Source organism: Phasianus colchicus, chromosome 5 (genome assembly GCF_987193195.1).
Source record: "Phasianus colchicus chromosome 5, bPhaCol1.hap1.1, whole genome shotgun sequence".
NCBI classification, from domain to species: Eukaryota; Metazoa; Chordata; class Aves; order Galliformes; family Phasianidae; genus Phasianus; species Phasianus colchicus.
In genome coordinates this window covers 11,279,376-11,297,219 of record NC_143440.1, presented here as the reverse complement: position 1 = coordinate 11,297,219, position 17,844 = coordinate 11,279,376, and the positions used below count along the sequence as shown (strand labels likewise).

At 38.3% G+C, this 17,844-nt stretch overlaps 1 protein-coding gene across 4 annotated transcripts in view; it reads left to right on the top strand.

Annotated features, from left to right (window-relative positions):
- TUB (TUB bipartite transcription factor) overlaps nt 1-17,844 on the top strand; it is a 126,256-nt gene that overhangs the window by 88,671 nt on the left and 19,741 nt on the right. For 2 of the 4 annotated variants that reach the window (XM_090140491.1, XM_090140488.1), the window contains exons 3-4: nt 701-863; nt 10,333-10,467. In XM_090140491.1, coding sequence (XP_089996617.1) covers nt 701-863; nt 10,333-10,467 — 298 coding nt within the window. Of the gene's footprint in view, nt 1-700; nt 864-10,329; nt 10,468-17,844 lie in introns of all 4 variants that reach the window. The other 2 variants (XM_090140490.1, XM_090140489.1) reach the window with 2 other exon arrangements.

The following is a 17,844-nucleotide window of genomic DNA, read 5'->3' as shown; positions in this document are numbered from 1 at the left end:
TAGCATATCTCTCTTTTAAGAGCAGGATACCACTGTGTATGAGCACAGAAGTGGTAATGAAATGGATAAGTCAAATTAACATTTCTGTTCTCTAAGACTGTGGAAGATGTCTCAAACAGAGAGGTATCAATGGAAACTGCACAAAGCAGCTGGGAGAAGAAATTTGTGTGTCTGCCAGGATAATTCCTTGCATTCCATCAGTATTGCTTTGGTTTTCTGCAGGTGTAGCTGAGAAATTCAAATGTTTAATTAAAGTTTGTCTTGTATAATTAGATTAAGCTCACGTCCAGCATTATCATTTGTTTCTAATTTGCAGATGATCTGCTTTTGATTTATGGAAATTTAAATTGGCATCTCTGTGTCTCATGCCCTTGCTTACCCTCCCATTGCTTCACAGCTTCTCTCACTGTTGTTTTTCCAAAGGTTATTTCCAAGTAAGCTCTGACAGCTGATAGAGCGCTCAGAAAGATCTAGTTTAATTATTTGCTGTTTTCAGCAGAAGGTGTTTTAGCAGTGGGTTGGTGATGTTTTTTTTTTTTCCCTGAAAGATTTCCTATTACCCAATATAACCCAAGATCCTACTTGCCAATTCCCACCACTAGAAAACTTAGAAGACCTAAAGATAATCTATTGTTTTTCATCGTAGATTGCTATTGTTTGGAGTCCAGTAACCTGATGATTTTCTTTGTATTTTCCTCAGCGAGCATTGCTAGAACAGAAGCAGAAGAAAAAGCGCCAGGAGCCATTAATGGTTCAGTCCAATGTGGACAGTCGCACAAGAGCGCGTAGAACGAAGCATTCGGAAGAACAAGCACCACTGGTTGAATCATATCTTAACAGCAACAGCAGCACCATATACCATGGTATATGAATATGGTCTATTGCATGCATGTTTACTGCAAATTGTAGTATGATGCTGTCAATGCTAAGTTCATCCTGTAAGAAGAAAGGTGTTATTTCCTAGTGAATAATCGATAACCTTCATTTGTGTTTGGGAGTAAAAGCATCAGACCATAGAAGAATAGGAAACAGAGGAAGGTAACTAGCTACCATTTCAGTGCAGTTGGCAGTATTTAAGTGTCATCAGCCTTTGCTTCCTCTGAAGTAAAGCTCGTACCGTACTAGGCTATGGATCTCTTGTCAGTGTTAATGGTAAATTTGAAACTTCTTAACTAATTTCAACTAAGTTTGTACATCACAACCTCATAGATATTACATTTCTGCAAGCTTCATTAAAGTAGGTGAGTAGGTAGAGAAGAATATCCAAAAGTTGTAAACTGTGGTCTGCAGTTTCTTATTAAAGATTACAAATTCCAAAAGGGACAGAGGCACTTCAGGTGAAAAATTGTAAAGCCATTTCTGTACTGTTCAGAGAATTTTGTCATCAGCAATAAATCCTAAGGAAACCAGTCGTTATTTAGTTCTGCATTCAGTTCTGCATTCAACTAGCCCATGCTAGTTGCCCCTGATGTTGCTTAGGTGCATACTTTTCCTCAAGATATCCTAGAGAAAAGCTAGGGTAACACATGTTCAATATTGTGTCTCTTACAGATCTTGTTCCAGGCTGACAGTACATCCAAGAGGTATAAAGAACAGTGATCTTCAGTCTTTGTTTGCATACCCTTATGTTGAATTTGATTCAACTCCGTAGCCAAAGGCTTTCTTCTGTTAGTGTTGATGAGTGTGTGGGACATGAGCTGAAATAGAAGGGTACTGGGAGTGCAATGGCTGTTGTCAGATTGAGAATTCTATTAGGTGGCAGAGTAGTTAGGGTTCAGTGTCTGAAAAACCAAAGCCTAAGATGTCTTCGTGAATCTACACCTGAAAAAAAAAAAGGCCAAAATCTCAGTTTTAGAACAAACAAAAGCATAATTATCAGTTGTTGCAGATTTCTCTCAAGTGCACTGCGTGCGCTCTACTTCTTGTCTGTTGTGTAATGTCATTTTCAGCTAGTGGTCACACCTTTTAACAGGGTTGTAGCAGACATTTGCGGGACTAACAGATCATATTGTGAGAAGTGTAGATTTACAAATGATGGGCACTTTTTTAGTTTTAGGTTTTTTATGTTTTTTAAACGGAGAAAACACATTTCCTCTCCTTGCTCATCAGGTGCCATTATACACTGAACTTTTTGTACTGTAGGTAGAATCAAGTTTAAATTTTCATAGCTCAGAAAAACAGGCATTGTAATCCTATAAAAGGTAGCATATTTCTTATCTATATCAATTGAAGTAAATTTTGCAACAATTTGCACCATTGTGGACTTTCTGACTTAAGTGAGATTAACTGTGCTCTTAAGGTAAAGTGTGACCCTTCCTGTTGTGTTGTACTGTACCATTTACTGGAATATTTACCAATCTCCTTAAATCTCCTGATTTTCTCTCAAACCCTTTCAATATTTAACAAGGTTTCAGAGAAGCAAGAGATAATGTTTCTCATATTCATTCTAAGAGTTTGCTGGTCTTTGCGGGTCAGCTGTCTTTGTAATAAGCCTGCCGTTGCAAAAGCCAACTTAGGAGAATTTAGTGACTTAGTAAAGTGTTTTATTGCCTTATAAAATCCTTTGTTGGGAACATTACTCTTGGAAATATTACAAGAACTCCGAAAGCATCCTTTTTTGGTGTGGTCTTCTCTGGGAATGTTCTTAGCATTTGCATGACACATAGTTAGGTTCTGATGACCGGTTTTAACTACAGTATTCAGCTTCAGGGTTGGTGCTTTTTTTTTTCCCCTTCAATGAATACATTTGTATGTGGGAGTGTCGGATGCATGAGACAGCTGGGCTGTTTCTAAAGAACTATTCTGCTCTTTTCCGTTCATTTGTTTCTGTTCTAGGCATGCAGATTTTTAGTTAAGAATGACTCTTTGATGGGAGTTGAAGGTCTGCTGAATGAACTACATTGCTCGGATGAACACGTTTGTTAAGTCAATTCCTGTACAGCAAATACTGCAAAAAGAACACTTTACACCTACCATCCTCCTCTATCTTCTTGTATTAATTCTATGCAGCACAAAAGCACTGGTTGATTTCGAAAAATAATTGGATGCCTATTTGGAGATATCTCTGTGGTACTTTGCTTAAAGTAGGTCAGAGATAACATCTCAGAGTTGCTGAAATGTTAGGCTTTCTGCACTGGGAAATTCTCTTTTAAACATTGCCATAGCTTATTCTGTTGCAGTTATCTTTGCTGCAGTGCTTTTCTGATGGGCAACTCTATTCTGGAACAAAAACTGATTTCATTCCAGAATAATTGTGAGAGAGTAGAGTAAAAAAAAGTCAAGATCTGGAAGAAAACATTGGCCTGGAAATAGGTAGATAGCATGGAACTACATATTTTAAGAACTCTTTGTCATTAGGTAAGAATTTTCAGATCCTGCAGCTTATAAATAACTTCCATGTTGAAGTATATCCCTCCAAAACCTTTTGATTAGTGTCATACTGGCTTATTAACTAATAACAGCAAAATTATTTGAGTTATCTGCAAGAACTGAGATGAATTTGATTGAACAGGCCAACCTGAGATCAGATAAATCCTTGACATTCTAGTCCACAAGTGGAGTTAGTCCAGTTAGTCTGAGCTGGGGTATAAGCCAGTTTGCTGCATTTCCCACTACTTGCCAGACAGCATCTGTAGATCAAGTAGGACCAGAAACTGTTCTCATTATTTGAGGTAGAGGTTGCAGAGATATATTTAATGGGAACAGAATCTCTTGTTTTATAATTTTTGCCCCTAGGAATCATAGAATCATTAAATCACTCAGGTTGGAAAAGACCTAACGAATCACTGAGTCCAACCACAACCTAACCATACTACTCTAACAGACTTCTTCTAAATCATGTCCCTGAGCAAATTTAGGCATACTAGCAGAAGTACTTCAATGGCAGTATTTCTTGATTAAGTCCAGGACAAAACTGACTGTGTGGAGGGAGCAGGAAGCATGCATGTAAAATGAGCATAGTGGCCTTTTCCTTGGCATTGAAATGAATGTATTGATATTATTTTGGGGCCATGCCTGTAAGTTAGAATCTAAATTATCTGCCTGCCACTTCAAGCAATAAGTCTCCTTCCATTAATTTCCATGATGTTTGGCTCCAGTTTATTACAAATGAAGCCTGTTTTTCTTGTAGTATTAAATACAACTTCTTCATTACTTCATCATTAAAAATAGCTGAAAAAGAACATGTGTTGAAATTAAGCATAGATTGTATATAGGAGATGACAATTCAGTGGGATAAGCTTAATCCTTCGTTACTTCCTCTTTCTTGTGACCTTGTTTATTTTCAGTTCAGTGTCCTTCAGAAAGCATGTTGCCACCTGCTTGTTTAAAGTTTTTATTAAATGCTGCTTGCCATCCTGTAACGCCTTGCAGTCACATCTTCTTGTTTGTTTTCATCCATCTCTACACCCCTTATTTTGAAAGTACTTGTTCAAAACTTGAACAAACATTTTAGCCTGATAGGCATTGCAGAATTCTGCTATGACTGCTGCTCTTCTCAGTCTGGATTGCAAGTACATATACAAACCAAGTAGCACGCAGAGATACGCTGCTTACTGCAACAATTTAATTACACTGTTTGATCACATTTAATGCAAATGATGAAGACCCATTTTTACAAAGAAAAGTAATTTTATATCTATGGAAATGGTGAATTTCCACCAGGGAGAGATTTTTTCTTTTCACAGCAGTGAGGAAGGCAGAGATTTGAATGCGTGCCAGATATGCTTTCATTAATATTACCATATTTTGTTGCAGCTGTGGCTTTTTTTTTTTTAAAGACCTGGAATTAAAATTGTTTTCCTTTAGAAACTCTCTGAACAATTTTCATGTCAACTTCCAATTTAGAGATTTTGATTAACCATGTGCTAAAAAGCAAAGTTGCTTCCTTATTTTCCTTTTTTGTCATTCGCCAGCGCATCTAGAAAAATGGTTCTGTATTGTGTTGAACAGCAGATTTCAGGTAAAAGACACAGGTTTGGACTGCTAAGTTTGATATGACATTCCGGCCTTCTGTCATAAAGGGTGAGAGACAGGTTTTTGATGAGTACCAAGCTGTCAACTTATAAGTGAATGTCAGTTAACCATTTAAAACAAAAGACAAACAAAAAAACCCACTGTATTTAAGCATTCATCAGAACTGCGTGTTGCATCCTTGTATTTCACTAACCTTGAAATGAGGTGTTAGTTTATTTTTTTGAAGGCAGCCAGGAATGTTCTATGGAGAAGGCTATTAATATTGAGATCCGGCAGCACTCCAAGCATCATGTGGGCAAAACACCTAACTTCCAATAAGCATATATTCTGAAATCTCCCTTGCAGCCGCAGTCTCTTTACCCTTCATCCTTTAAATCATCTTCTTGATTTATTATCAGTCATTACCATTCTAGTGCATTCCCAAAATAGATGAACTAACCCTGTAGCTGCAGAGAACAGCAGGTAGCAAGTCGTTTGGAGGTCTCTGTGTTTCTTGGTACTAGAAGTTTTGAGAAGGTTTCGAGGCAGCTGAGAGAAACTTCTTGAAAAGCGCCCTTCTCTTTCTACTTGAAATACATTTCCTTGTTGCAGTTTGATGTTGGGAAGCAGCAGCAGCCAGCAGCTCCCAAAGGAACAAGGAGTCTGCTTGTGAAAGTGAGCCCAGCACCGGCAGTGCCCTCACAAATGGGAACCCATCCCACAGGCTCTGAATGCAGCAGGCAGAGCTGGCTGCTGCCAACAGCATCCTCTGCAGTCCCAGATGCAGCAAGGAAAGAACTGGGATCCCTCAAGCACCAGCAAGTCCTCATGTACCCTTGCTCTTTTTCTCAGCCCTTTCACATTGAGCTTCAATTACAAGTATTTTCACCTTTGTGAAATCATCCTGATAATCCACCAGTACTAGAGGCAGAAGCTGCACAGAGACACAAGTGATTTTACAGGCTGCATAATTTTTTGGGAGACTGGAATCTGTCTGTAAGTTGCTAGCTGTAGGGACAGTGCCTTTGATTATAAGCATTTTAATGTGAACATCAAATAATCGTGACTATTACCTTACATGCCAGCATCTTTGCCCTAATCCAGACCCTTGCATGTAGCAACTTTTTTTCTTCAATATGTTCTTTTTTGTAGGTCTTCCGTACAAAAAATATTTTGTTCTACAATACAGTGATTTTACTTTTCTTCTGGATATTTCTTATGCAATCTATTGTCTGTTTTAGGATGGTAAAAGTGCTAGGTCAGTTCATGATCTTAAATTGACAAAAAAAAGAAGAAGCCAAAATAAGTAACACTATTCACTAAGACTAATATGTTACAAAGCAAAGCGGTGAGCTGTTTTTGTTGTGAAACACAGGAACAATTCAGACGCTAGGAAAAGAACAACTAATTTGCCCCAATTTGTTAAGATACACCCTTGAACTGTAGTTCAGCTTTCTTTGCGTGGTAATCTTTCTGGATTTCACTTTTACTGTGAGAGAACAAATCAATACTGTGATAAATAGAGTGAATAGCTTCATAGAGTCGAGCTAATGGTTTGCATCACATAATTTATCCATCTTTCTACATGAGGTGTTCTTTCCACTACTGTGAGATTTTTTAATCTGTCCATTTCTTTGTGTGCTTGTGTAGTTTTTTACTTTCTTCATTCTTCATGTAATATACTGATCAAAAATATTTTTTCTCCTATCATGTGGCATTGGTATGTTATGTTAGAGTTTCCCTTTTTTCATTTAAGAACATGAGAGTACTCAAATATTCAAGAAAAATAGGCATGCAAGTGAATAAGAAAATCACTTTTATTGCAAGGCACTTTGAATCGAATTTCCTGTGTGAACTTACAGTCATGAAGGCCAGACAGAAAAAACATGCTTTTCATTGTCATTCACTTGAATATCTGTAGATAACTGTTTTTCAGTATTTTTTTTCAATTCCTTGTTGTCTGCATCACAGATTATTCAGTAACTCAGAAATTGCATCCTTCCCATTGGTTATGAGTTGTAGCCCTACCACAGTGTTGTCAGAACTGATTCATGAAATACTTCTTTCCACACTTTTGGCTGTTGGATTCCTGACAATGGAAAGCAAAACCAACTCAGGGCCCTTTTCCACTTTGATGTCAAGACTGTGTGCTGTTACTTCGCTTGTTTGTTGTTCATCTTTCCCTCTTAGCTCTGATTTTCAGTGGGTAAGGTAACCCCATTTTCTGTCTCCCAAAAAGCATGTAATACTGTGTTGGGGTTAGTAATGGGCGGTCGATCTAACAAAAAGATGAATAACAGTAGAATTAAAATCATATCATTGCATTACTTGATATCTTGCCATTTATCTCAAAGCAATTTCTTATAGTTTATGAGTCCAAAAGGGAATGAAACACGTGGCACGATGGTCCAGTGTCATTTGCTCTTTGGAATTTTGTCTCAATGTAAAACACCCTGCTCACATTTCTGTCTTGTCTAAATGAAAATTCTAATACATGCAAATCAAATTGAAAAGGAAAATAATCTTTTATTTTTTTAATGAAGATTTTAATAATTTAGAGCTGGAAATGTGAGGTATTGGGTTTTATTTTTGAATGTAGTCACCTGACAGTTAAGAGAAGTGGGATTTTTAAAGTTAACTGATCTTCTTTTTATTTTTAATTGAAATGAATACACTTTTGAGTGTCATTCATTGCAATTTCATCCCTGTAGCTGCATGTCAGAGTCTTTATTTGTCCTGTGCTACAGGTATCATTGTTTATCACTTAACTTTTTAACATCCAACTGAGCACGTAATCATATCGTTATAGCAGTTTCAATTATGCAGGGAGGCCAGAGAAGACATTAGCAAGTGGATGAGCCTTAGTGAAAGTCTGCTGTTTTCTGGGTAATCAATAGCTAACGATAACGTGGTGGGGTTTTGTGATGAAGATGATATTTTGGGATTTGATTTGAATTTAGTTTAGAGCTAGTGCTTTAAATGTAATGTTACAGGTCATTAAAAGTTCTTCTAGAATTATGAGATTCTGTTCAAACTCCTTTCACAAACCCATCTGTAATACTGGCACATTTATGGTTTAAGTTTTATTTTTCATCCTCCATCACTTACGTTTGAAAGTTCTGTTTACCATATACAGCAGTGATGGTGTAAGTTCAAAATGGCTGTCGCTTGAAAATTTTGCATTATAGATTAATGTAATGGAGGTATTTTCTTCTCTGGCCTTTGAAGCACACATCACTGTACTTATAATTACTGGAAGTTATGGGACAAAATGAATTCAAAAAGCTTTGGGCTTTTATTGTTTAATCGAAGGACAGCTGACCAGACAGTGAGGATAAGTCTTTAACTGTTCAATATACAATGTTAGAACATTTCATCCCTCACTTATTTATCATTGCTTTGGGCCAAGTAGATGATACTTTCTGAAAGAATGAATGTGGTCATATTTAAAAGGGAACTGACTGGTCATTGAATGTTGGTCATTTATAAAATAGTGAAGTTCAATTAAAAGGAGGATTATCATCCTTAAAACAATGGAAAGAACATACTCTCCTTTTTATAGATTGTCTGAGTTACAAGTACAGGACAGATTGCTAGGCTGACCAATTCTGCCTATTTAAAGGCCGTGCAGCAGGGACACTCTGGTTCCCTGCTTAGTGCAAGGCTGCCATGCCTGTGGAAATAGGATGCCATGCTGCTGTGTGTGTGCCACTTTCCCTGACACGCTGTGCATTCGCTCTCCAGTTCTGTCTTGTTCATTTCTGCAGTGCTCTGTGATGCTCAGCAAGGAGACCGCAGTCTTGGGATTCATTTGATAAAAGACAGGAGTGAGGAACTGGGCAATGCCAAGCTGTTTATTTGAGCTATTAATCACTCACACCTCTGCCAATATCACCTACGTACTCTGTAAAACTTGGACTCTTCCTCTGTGTAATGAAAAGGGAGCGTGTGTTTAGTGAGTGCTCCAGATGCTCCTTGCGCAGTGAATGTAATGCTCTTGGTACTGGATTGTTGTACTGAGGAGAGCAGCTCTGGGGTTGTAAGGTGCATTCACACAGACATGGCTGACTTCATCTTATTCCTCTGGGAATCTCCTCGGTGTTTGCTTCTGTTGCTCTTTGTGTGCATGCAGGATTTGGTGAACAGAATGGTTGCCTCAGAGACCAGAAACCTGGGGAGAATTTCCCTTTTCAAAGGGACAACTGGCTGTCCACGTGTCATCGCGAGCCCTTCTGGGGCCGTAGGAAGTTTGCCAGATATGTTTTTACCTAAATTTATAGGTAGCCAGTTTGTTCCAGTTAGATTCCTTTGAGGTTTTTTTGTTCATTCATTTATTTTTAAGAGAACAATTCAGTTTTGGGAGTAAGAAATGGTGGGAGGCCCTGAGAGCCATGGTGATATTCCTGTGGGATAAATCAGTCACCTCACAAAGCTGGGTGCTTAGCAATTAACAGCAACCAGCAGCTGGTGCCAACATTTTTTAGCGCCCACCTACAGGTTATTTTGCTTGGGGTGTGAAGTTTGATGACTTCTTTATGTATTTCACAGAGATGATTGTTTTTATGCCTCTCTACTTTAGTGTTACTTGAATTCAAGGCTTGGCCTGGCCAAAAGAGTTACTGCATGTGTTGCTTTGCACAGGTTGAAATATTGATCTCAAAGCGTGTTGTGCTCATGGAAAGTGATAAAGCCTCTTTTTACTTTGACAGCATCTAGCAGTTTGTGAATTACGCTGACATTCATAGTTTGTGCATAACATGCTGAGACTTCAAAAAATTAATTTGTACGGTACAAACTAGGGGGAGTCTGTAGTTTCAGCTTTGTCTATAGTTTCTCCATAAAGTGCCTGGCTGTCCTACTCATCGTACTGTGGTGCTGACAGTTATACAAGGTGTGTTTCTCTGAGAAGAAAGCCAGTGATTCCTTGTTTATGGTTTTAAGATATAGTTTTAAACATAGACACCACAAAGTCTAAATGAAGCTCTTTTGCCTTCATGCTGCCACTGTTTGTGATCAGTCTGGCAGACTTTAGGATGAGGAAATGTGCTTCCTACAATAGCTCAGCAGCACATTAATATTCTGATGTTATTTTTGGCCTGAAAGCTAGCAGCTAGCATGTTATTGGAAAGAGGGAAAAGGTTAAGAACTACATCCCACTTAACTTAACGCTTCCAATTTTTTACTGTAACTTTGCAATTTCTCATTTATTTGAATCTCCTCTTTGCATGAATTATCTGAAATACCAAATTCTGCTATGTCTGCTTACATCTTTATGCCTTCTCAGAATTCTCAATACATTCTCTTCTCTCTCTCAATTTGTTTCTCTCTTGTTTCTCTCTCTTTTTCTTTTTCATGGGGTACCCTGAATCTCTCAAGCAGTACAGGAGGCCGAACAGGAAGATGTAAAGGTGGTAGTGGATGCCCAAGCTCCGAAATCAACTAAAAAAGCCAAGGCAGCATCTGCAAGCTGTCAGACTGGCAGTGCCAGAAAGGAGAAAAAAGGGAAACACAAAGGTTAGCTGCATGCTGCCGAATGTCAGATGTTGAATTGACTGCACCAATACCTCTCTTCTTCTTTATTTTTGTTTTGTTTCGTTTCTGTGAAAATCAGTGGCTTTCTGAGAGTTGTCTGAAAGTGATTTATTGCAGTTTTTATGAGATTTGAAAACGTGGATGACTTGGAGCTGAGTGTGTGAAGGAGGGCTGAATGTGTAAACCACGTCTGTTCCGAAGGAGCACGTTTATTCAAATTCTAGATGAGTAAAAAAGTCCTGATGAAACAGACGAAAAGGTGCTTTCCTGCAGTGTTAAAGAAGTGACAACCATCTCACACCAGCATGATTTTTCTTTGTCTGTCTGCATGCAGTGTAATTTGGAGGAACAGCCTTCATTCTAAGACTCTCACTGAGGTTTAAATGCTGCACGAATTTGAGGTTCAGTGAGAATTTTGAAAATTAAATTTGATAGATCCAAGATAATATCTTCAAAGGGATTCTTCATGTTGTTACTACAGAATTAATTTGTCCTAACTGATAAAATTATGTGGGGTGTTTGTCTGAAAAAAATGTCTGCAATGATTTTGGGTAATTTGGTTAAACATAAAAAGCTATTGATAATGACAGAAGTGTAGGTAAGGTAAAAAATATATATAAAATATTTTTTTATGTATGCACACACATACACAAAAGAGAGATTTTTGTATCATAATATGCGAGGTTTTTTATTTGATGGCTGATGATTAATGAAATTAATAAATACCTTTCCACTAGTTTGCAGTTCTTGGATAAGGCTGTTGTAAAACTGTCGTGCCTAGGCTGTACTGTATCCCATCTGATGTTTTCCTGCAGTCTTTCTATTATTTCCTAGGTAGAGTGTAGTGTCTGTTGTTGACAAGTCTACTTAATGATAATAATGACTAACAAAGGTAATTATTGAGGTCAGAGTATAAAGACTTATCTACAGGGATTTTCAGGACCTGAGCCTACCTTATCAAAATCCATTAAACCACATTGCAACCTAATTCTTGAGATGTGAATCTTCAGCTTCTCTATATCTGTAGTCCCCATGAGACTGGGTTAGTCAGGTTTCAGAGGCTGGCCCTGAAGTAAAGAGTTTATTCATTTATTTATTTGAAAGAAAGGTGATGTTTGTCTTGTCAGTACTTCAGCTTAAAATAATAAATAAAATTAATAATAAGTAAAATTAACTCTGTGTAAAAACTTGCAAAATAAGTGAACAGAAAGCTAATATTTATGAATTTAACATAAAAAGTAATTCCACTCCAGCATAGTAATACAGATGCCAAGTTTTATTCTGAAGTGGGTTTTACTGGAGAATAAAATTTCTCTTACTAGTTGAAAAGAAAACGTTCCTGAGGCTGCAGTTGAGCATTATGTGGAGTAATACTTAAATTATTCCTACTGCATAGCCTTGAGGTTCTGTTTCATCTCATAATGCCTGCTTGAGCTGTCTGTATATGTACAGAACTTAAAATATTGTTCTGGTCAGATACAGTAGGCTTAATTTGGGAAATCTGCATTGTGTAACACCAGTGTATGTTTATGTGTTTAAATTTGCATGTTTTCTAATCAGTTTTCTCCTGAGTTCTTGTTGGTTGTGTAGTTAGCAGAATCTTCAGAATCTCTGCCATTGCTGTCAGCTGCTTGAAAGGAGTTTTGTGTTTGGTTTTCTGTAATATTTAGGGGATGGATGTGCAGCTTGCCCACTTGTTAATGTTTGAGCAATCCAGGTCTGTTTCATGCTGTAACTTTTACATGTCCTGTACGTGAACAGGATGGTTGCTGAGGGGTGAATGCACAATACTTAGTAAGATAACATTTTAAAGGTTTCTGTCAGTGTTTAGTTATAGTATTACTTTTCTGAGTGCAGCTGAGCTCTTTGTGCTTGAAGAAAAAAAAAAAAAAAGCCTTTGGACTAGATCCTATGAATAATAAGCTAATTCAGACCAAGAATCATTGAATTATACATGAATAGCTCTTGCAGCTGTAATGTAATGATCCTACTCTGGTCTTAGATGTGTAATGCCTTTTTAAGTGGCTCAAAGAAGATGAAACTATGATCAGAACAATGTGCTAAAGATAAACATGAGGGAAGTAGTAGGTTTAATGAGGTTACACTGACACAGGGCAAGAGAAGGATGTGGCTAATTGCTCACATAGAGCTGGTGGTTGCTCCTGAGTGAGGGTTCACTGCATTTTGTAATTCTGTGATGGGTAACGTAGCATTTAGCAACTTTCTCTAAATCTGTGTCACTACAGATATTTCTCTCTTAACGATGTATCCCAGATACACTGTTTTTAAAAAGAAACATCATTTTTATGGGTAAAAGCCTATAAATGCAGTAAATTGATTGCATTTCATAGTGGGATTTCTGAAAGGCTGGGTCTCCAAGTTTACTGTGGGACATAATATTTGATATTGGGAAAAAGGCAAAAAATGAAGCAAGTGAATACATAAAATGGTGGAAATAATGGATTGAACAGTGACTTGATTTTGAACTTCGTGATGCAAAGAAGTGCTGCATAAGGATATTAGTGAACAACAGACAAATAGTCCAAACAAGTGAAAACAATTGCAACAAATACCTATGAAAAACATGCACCCAGCATGGGATGCAAATACAAGACCAGAACATGTTTATATCCCAAACACCTACATTATTTGTTCAGAATTGAGATTGTATGGTTGTATATTGTGGTGTGAAGTGGTTGGTTGTTGTTTTTTAGTTTGTTTTCTTTTTTCTCAGTGTAGGTTTGTGAAGTAAAGTGCTTTTTTTGGCTCTTTGCAGTGAATCATGCAGAAGCAAATCAGGAAGATAAAAAGAACCTTTATCAATATGAAAAACAGACAAACAAACATGCAAAGGCAGAACATAATTCAGAGTGAAATCTGAAGTGGAAATTCATAAGTCATTCCACGAGGGTTTGTTTCTTACTGAACCCACTGTAGATATACCATGTTAGCATCTTTTAGGAAACACTTTCCCTTACTGCACGTATGGAAGTCAGAAAGCAGATGAGAAGCTCTGACACACAGTACTTTTTCTGCCAGGATAACTGTTCCGTGTTTTGATTTTATTTACTTCTTCCATGTTTATTTCCTCTCTTTCACGCCTGTCTGTCTGTTTTGATTTGTGTATCCTGTCCCATTTTTTATGTAACAAGAAACTACATTAGTGCTGGCCAACTCAGAAAGTAGCACCATTTGTTGGACGAGAAGCATTATTTCTCATCGTAGTACTTACTCTTATAGGAATAAAAGAGTTTATGTAGAGTGGATTTATCTTGGTTTCCTGTGCATTAAAGAGAAAGGAGGAGCAAATGAGTTTCCACCAAGAAAAAACCTGCTGTTACCAGATTTGACAGCCCTTCCAAGCTACAATTTAGGAACACACAGACTTAATAGTGATGAAATCCAGCTACAGTTTTCTAGATTTCATCAAGGTGAATGTAGAGCTTGCTGCTCGAGTGCTTGCTGTATTGACCTGATGTGATGTTGGCAATGTTAGGCCTTCCTTCGACTGAAATTTAGGCTAGATCACCTCTGGGGTCCTTTCCTAAAAAAAAAAAAAATGTATATATATATATATTCTTTGCATCCATTTCCTTACCAACAAATACCTTTGTGATTTTGCATTTGCTGGAACCAATCTCAATGGATGTGCAGTCCCTAAGAGAACAGACATATGCTGGAAGTGGCTTAGAAAATATTAACAGCTCCACTATACTTAAGGCGAGGTGATCCTAAAGATAGAACAAAAATTGCTTTTTTTGTACCCCTTTAAGCATTCTCTCTTTTGAGGAGAATTAAACCCAACAAACTTTATTGCTTTTCTAAGTAATAGACTTCTGTGTTTCTAAAAGATGCAGTTTCCTGATATTTCATTTTAGCTGTCATGCTAGAGCTTCCTAAGTAATCACTGTGAGAAATAACCCTTTTAATTAACTGAGTTTTGCAATACTGCTTTCTTGTACCACTGTTCCAGAAGTAAACCTCATTATACTTGGTGGTCTGACTTCTGGATGGATTTGAAAAAGATAATCAACTGCTGTTTTTGTTTTCTTTTTTCTTTTTAGCTTAAAACATAGATCACTTGAAGCAATGGAAGCAGCAGAAGCAAAGTTTCCTTTCAGCCAAGTTCTTTAAAGCCTGGAAATTCTCTTTGTTTCTGTGTCAGTATAATAAAAATGGATTTTTCTGTCTCTAACCTTGGAGTAGGCTAACTGACTTTTGAAGCTACAATCTTAAGCAGGCAGAAGAGTTGCTCTGCAGTTTGTAATAGCAGCCTTGCTGCTGGTTGCAGCCTTGCCTTGTCCACCTGGATGTGCCTTATGTGTTGGACCAGTGGCTTGTCTAACCTAACTATCTTAACTTTTAAGGCACATTTAAAGAAAGAAATGAAGGAAAGTTTCTAGTGTCAGTGGCATTTGCATTTGCAGAGGAAGGATGTAACTTGGACTTGTTTTTGAGTCTGATACACAAACAACGTAAGCATATTCTTAAAACTTAGCGTGTTAATCAGTTAATCATTCTTTCCTATGCTTACAAGTCCATGTAGAAGTACCAATAGGAAATATTGCTGGGTAGTTTGCCACTTGTTGAAGCTTGAACTGATTTATACAAGACTAACATTGTGCATTGTCTGCTACTGTCACATAGGAGTATCTCTCCTTGTTCTGGTCCTCATCTGTAAGCAGTGGTCACTTTCACCAGCTTTCCCTGGTCATATACAGCTGGATGGATGTAGTCTATCCTCCTCTTTGAACCCACACCCTCCTCCAAGTGAAAGAATATTAGAATCACAGAATGGCCAGGGTTGGAAGGGACCTCAAGGATCATGAATCTCCAACCCCCCTGCCACATGCACACCACCAACCTCCACATTTAATGCTAGACCAGGCTGCCCAGGGCCCCATCCAACCTGGCCTTGAACACCTCCAGGGATGGGGCATCCACAACTTCTCTGGGCAGCTGTTCCAGCACCTCACCACACTGACTGTTAAAAAAGAAAGATGTTATTCTTTCTTGATTATCTCTTGAGCAACAAAATGTTCTGTTTATTATCAATTCTATCTATAAGATTTGAAGTGTTGAGATACAGCAGTGAATGCTGGTTGGTGAATTGCTGGTTGGGTTTTTTCCCTGTTTTTTTATTTCTGGTAGTTCCAGGTTTCCTCAGAGACACAACAGTGTCAAAGTTTTCCAGAAGGTCATCGCTGAAGGAAGTTGCTTCAGTAACAGGGTTGTTTCAGTCTCCCTCTTTTCTCCCTGCCCTCCTTTGTAGTTGCCTAGAGGGTAATATAAAGAATTCCTTTTCTTCTTAACAGATATTCAAGGACATGTCCATCAGTTTTTCTCTACGTTACCCTTGGGAAGAAAAATGTAGAAAGCCCTGTATCTAGCTATAAACACTTTATTTTTGGCACAGCCCACTCAGCTTGTCTTTCCTGACACTCTTCTTAAACTGGAAACTTGAAGCTGTAGACATGAGTTGTTTGCTTTTATTGCTCTGTGAACCATCCTTCCAGTAGGTGGGTGGAAGGACAAGGAGGCAGTGAGGCAAAGAATGAGAACAAAGGGAGAGATTCACCTCAAATATCACAATCTGTGCAAGCTTGAAAGTGCTTTCAGACATTAGGCAGGTGATGATGAAGCGGCCTTTTGAACTATGACTGAACAAAATACGCAGACATCACATGACATAAAAGAAATGTGTGTGCTTGCATTTAGTGACATTGCATGTAACTATGTAGCACATACACATATAACTGCAATAATGCATGTGCACACACAAATATTATAGTTAATCCTTTGTTTGCCATGAGCCATCTGCAGCATCAAATTTATTTGCTGCTTTTTTCCCCCCCCCCCACAATATTATGATACTACAGGGGTTATTTGCATTTTTTCTGTCTCTGCCCAGCTAGATCTTCCATTTCCTTCAATGGAATCACAGAATCACAGAATGGCCAGGGTTGGAAGGGACCTCAAGGATCATGAATCTCCAACCCCCCTGCCACATGCAGGGCCACCAACCTCCCCATTTAATGCTAGACCAGGCTGCCCAGGGCCCCATCCAGTCTGGCCTTGAACACCTCCAGGGACGGGGCATCCACAGCCTCTCTGGGCAGCTGTTCCAGTACCTCACCACTCTCTCTGTAAAGAACTTCCCCCTGACATCCAAACTAAATCTTCCCTCCTTCAACTTCAAACCATTTCCCCTTGTCCTGCAGTTATCTACCCTTTCAAAGAGTTGATTCCCCTCCTGTTTGTAGGCTCCCCTTAGGTATTGAAAGGCTGCAATGAGGCCACCCCACAGCCTTCTTTTCTCCAGGCTGAACAAGCCCAGCTCCCTCAGCCTGTCTTTGTAGGTGACACCAGTGGAGTCACCAGCAGAACCGTTTGTAACGCTTAATAACACACTCTACCAGTGATGCATACTTTAGAATGCTGGAATTGATTTTTCTAAAAGTGTGCCCTGCCAGGGTAGCCTTTGTCCTGCTGCCTAGTAATACGTGATGTTCCTGACAGCGCGGGATGTGAGCACAGATGTTCCGCAGGCATCAGCAAGCAGCAGCCTCAGTGCAGTCTCTACTGCTGTCAGTCAGTTCTTTTGCTGCAGATATTGATCTGCTTAGAGGAAGAATAATTAGGGTGTTTTGTTCCTTTTGAAATGGGTTTACAAAGTTAGGTTTCGAGCGTCCAAAACTTAGTAAGGTCTAGATGTGCACAAGGGATGAGCATCTTGTTCATTTCATGGGTGCTTAATGCTTGACATTGTGAAAGTTATGGTAAGAATCAGATTTTGGTCACTTTAAAAATGATGGTTAATATGAATAGAGTCGTTCCAAGTAGTGCAGTGGATCCAAGAAGTTTTCTGTTCTAGAATACCTCTGCTGTAGTGCTTATCCTGAAATAACTCACAGTCAGCAAAACTGCTATTCTGCTCACTGCAACGTTGTGCCTAAGCCTTGGGAATTACATTGTTCAACATAAAATTTGTCCCTGCTAGTGTATGGTAGTTAAGAATGTTTCTATTGTCCAAATTGGTATGTGAATATTTGGATGCCATAAACTTTTTAAAGTTTCCTTTGTTACTGCTTTTCTCAGGTTCAGTGCTTAGTTCTCTGCAGTCATTGTTTTGCGTTTGCTATCTTTCAGTATATCAACGACCTGATGAAAATCCTTGTGCTTTTGTGAGTGGTGGCAAATAGAAATTTAAATTTACTTTTTCTGTAGCTTTCATTATTTTTATATGTTTGTTTTTGACCTCTTCTTTGTTTGATTTGACTTAAGCTGCATGAGATTAAAGCGCGGGTATCTGCAACATCCATGTCACACTGTACAAGTTAGACTCAGGCAGTTTCCTAA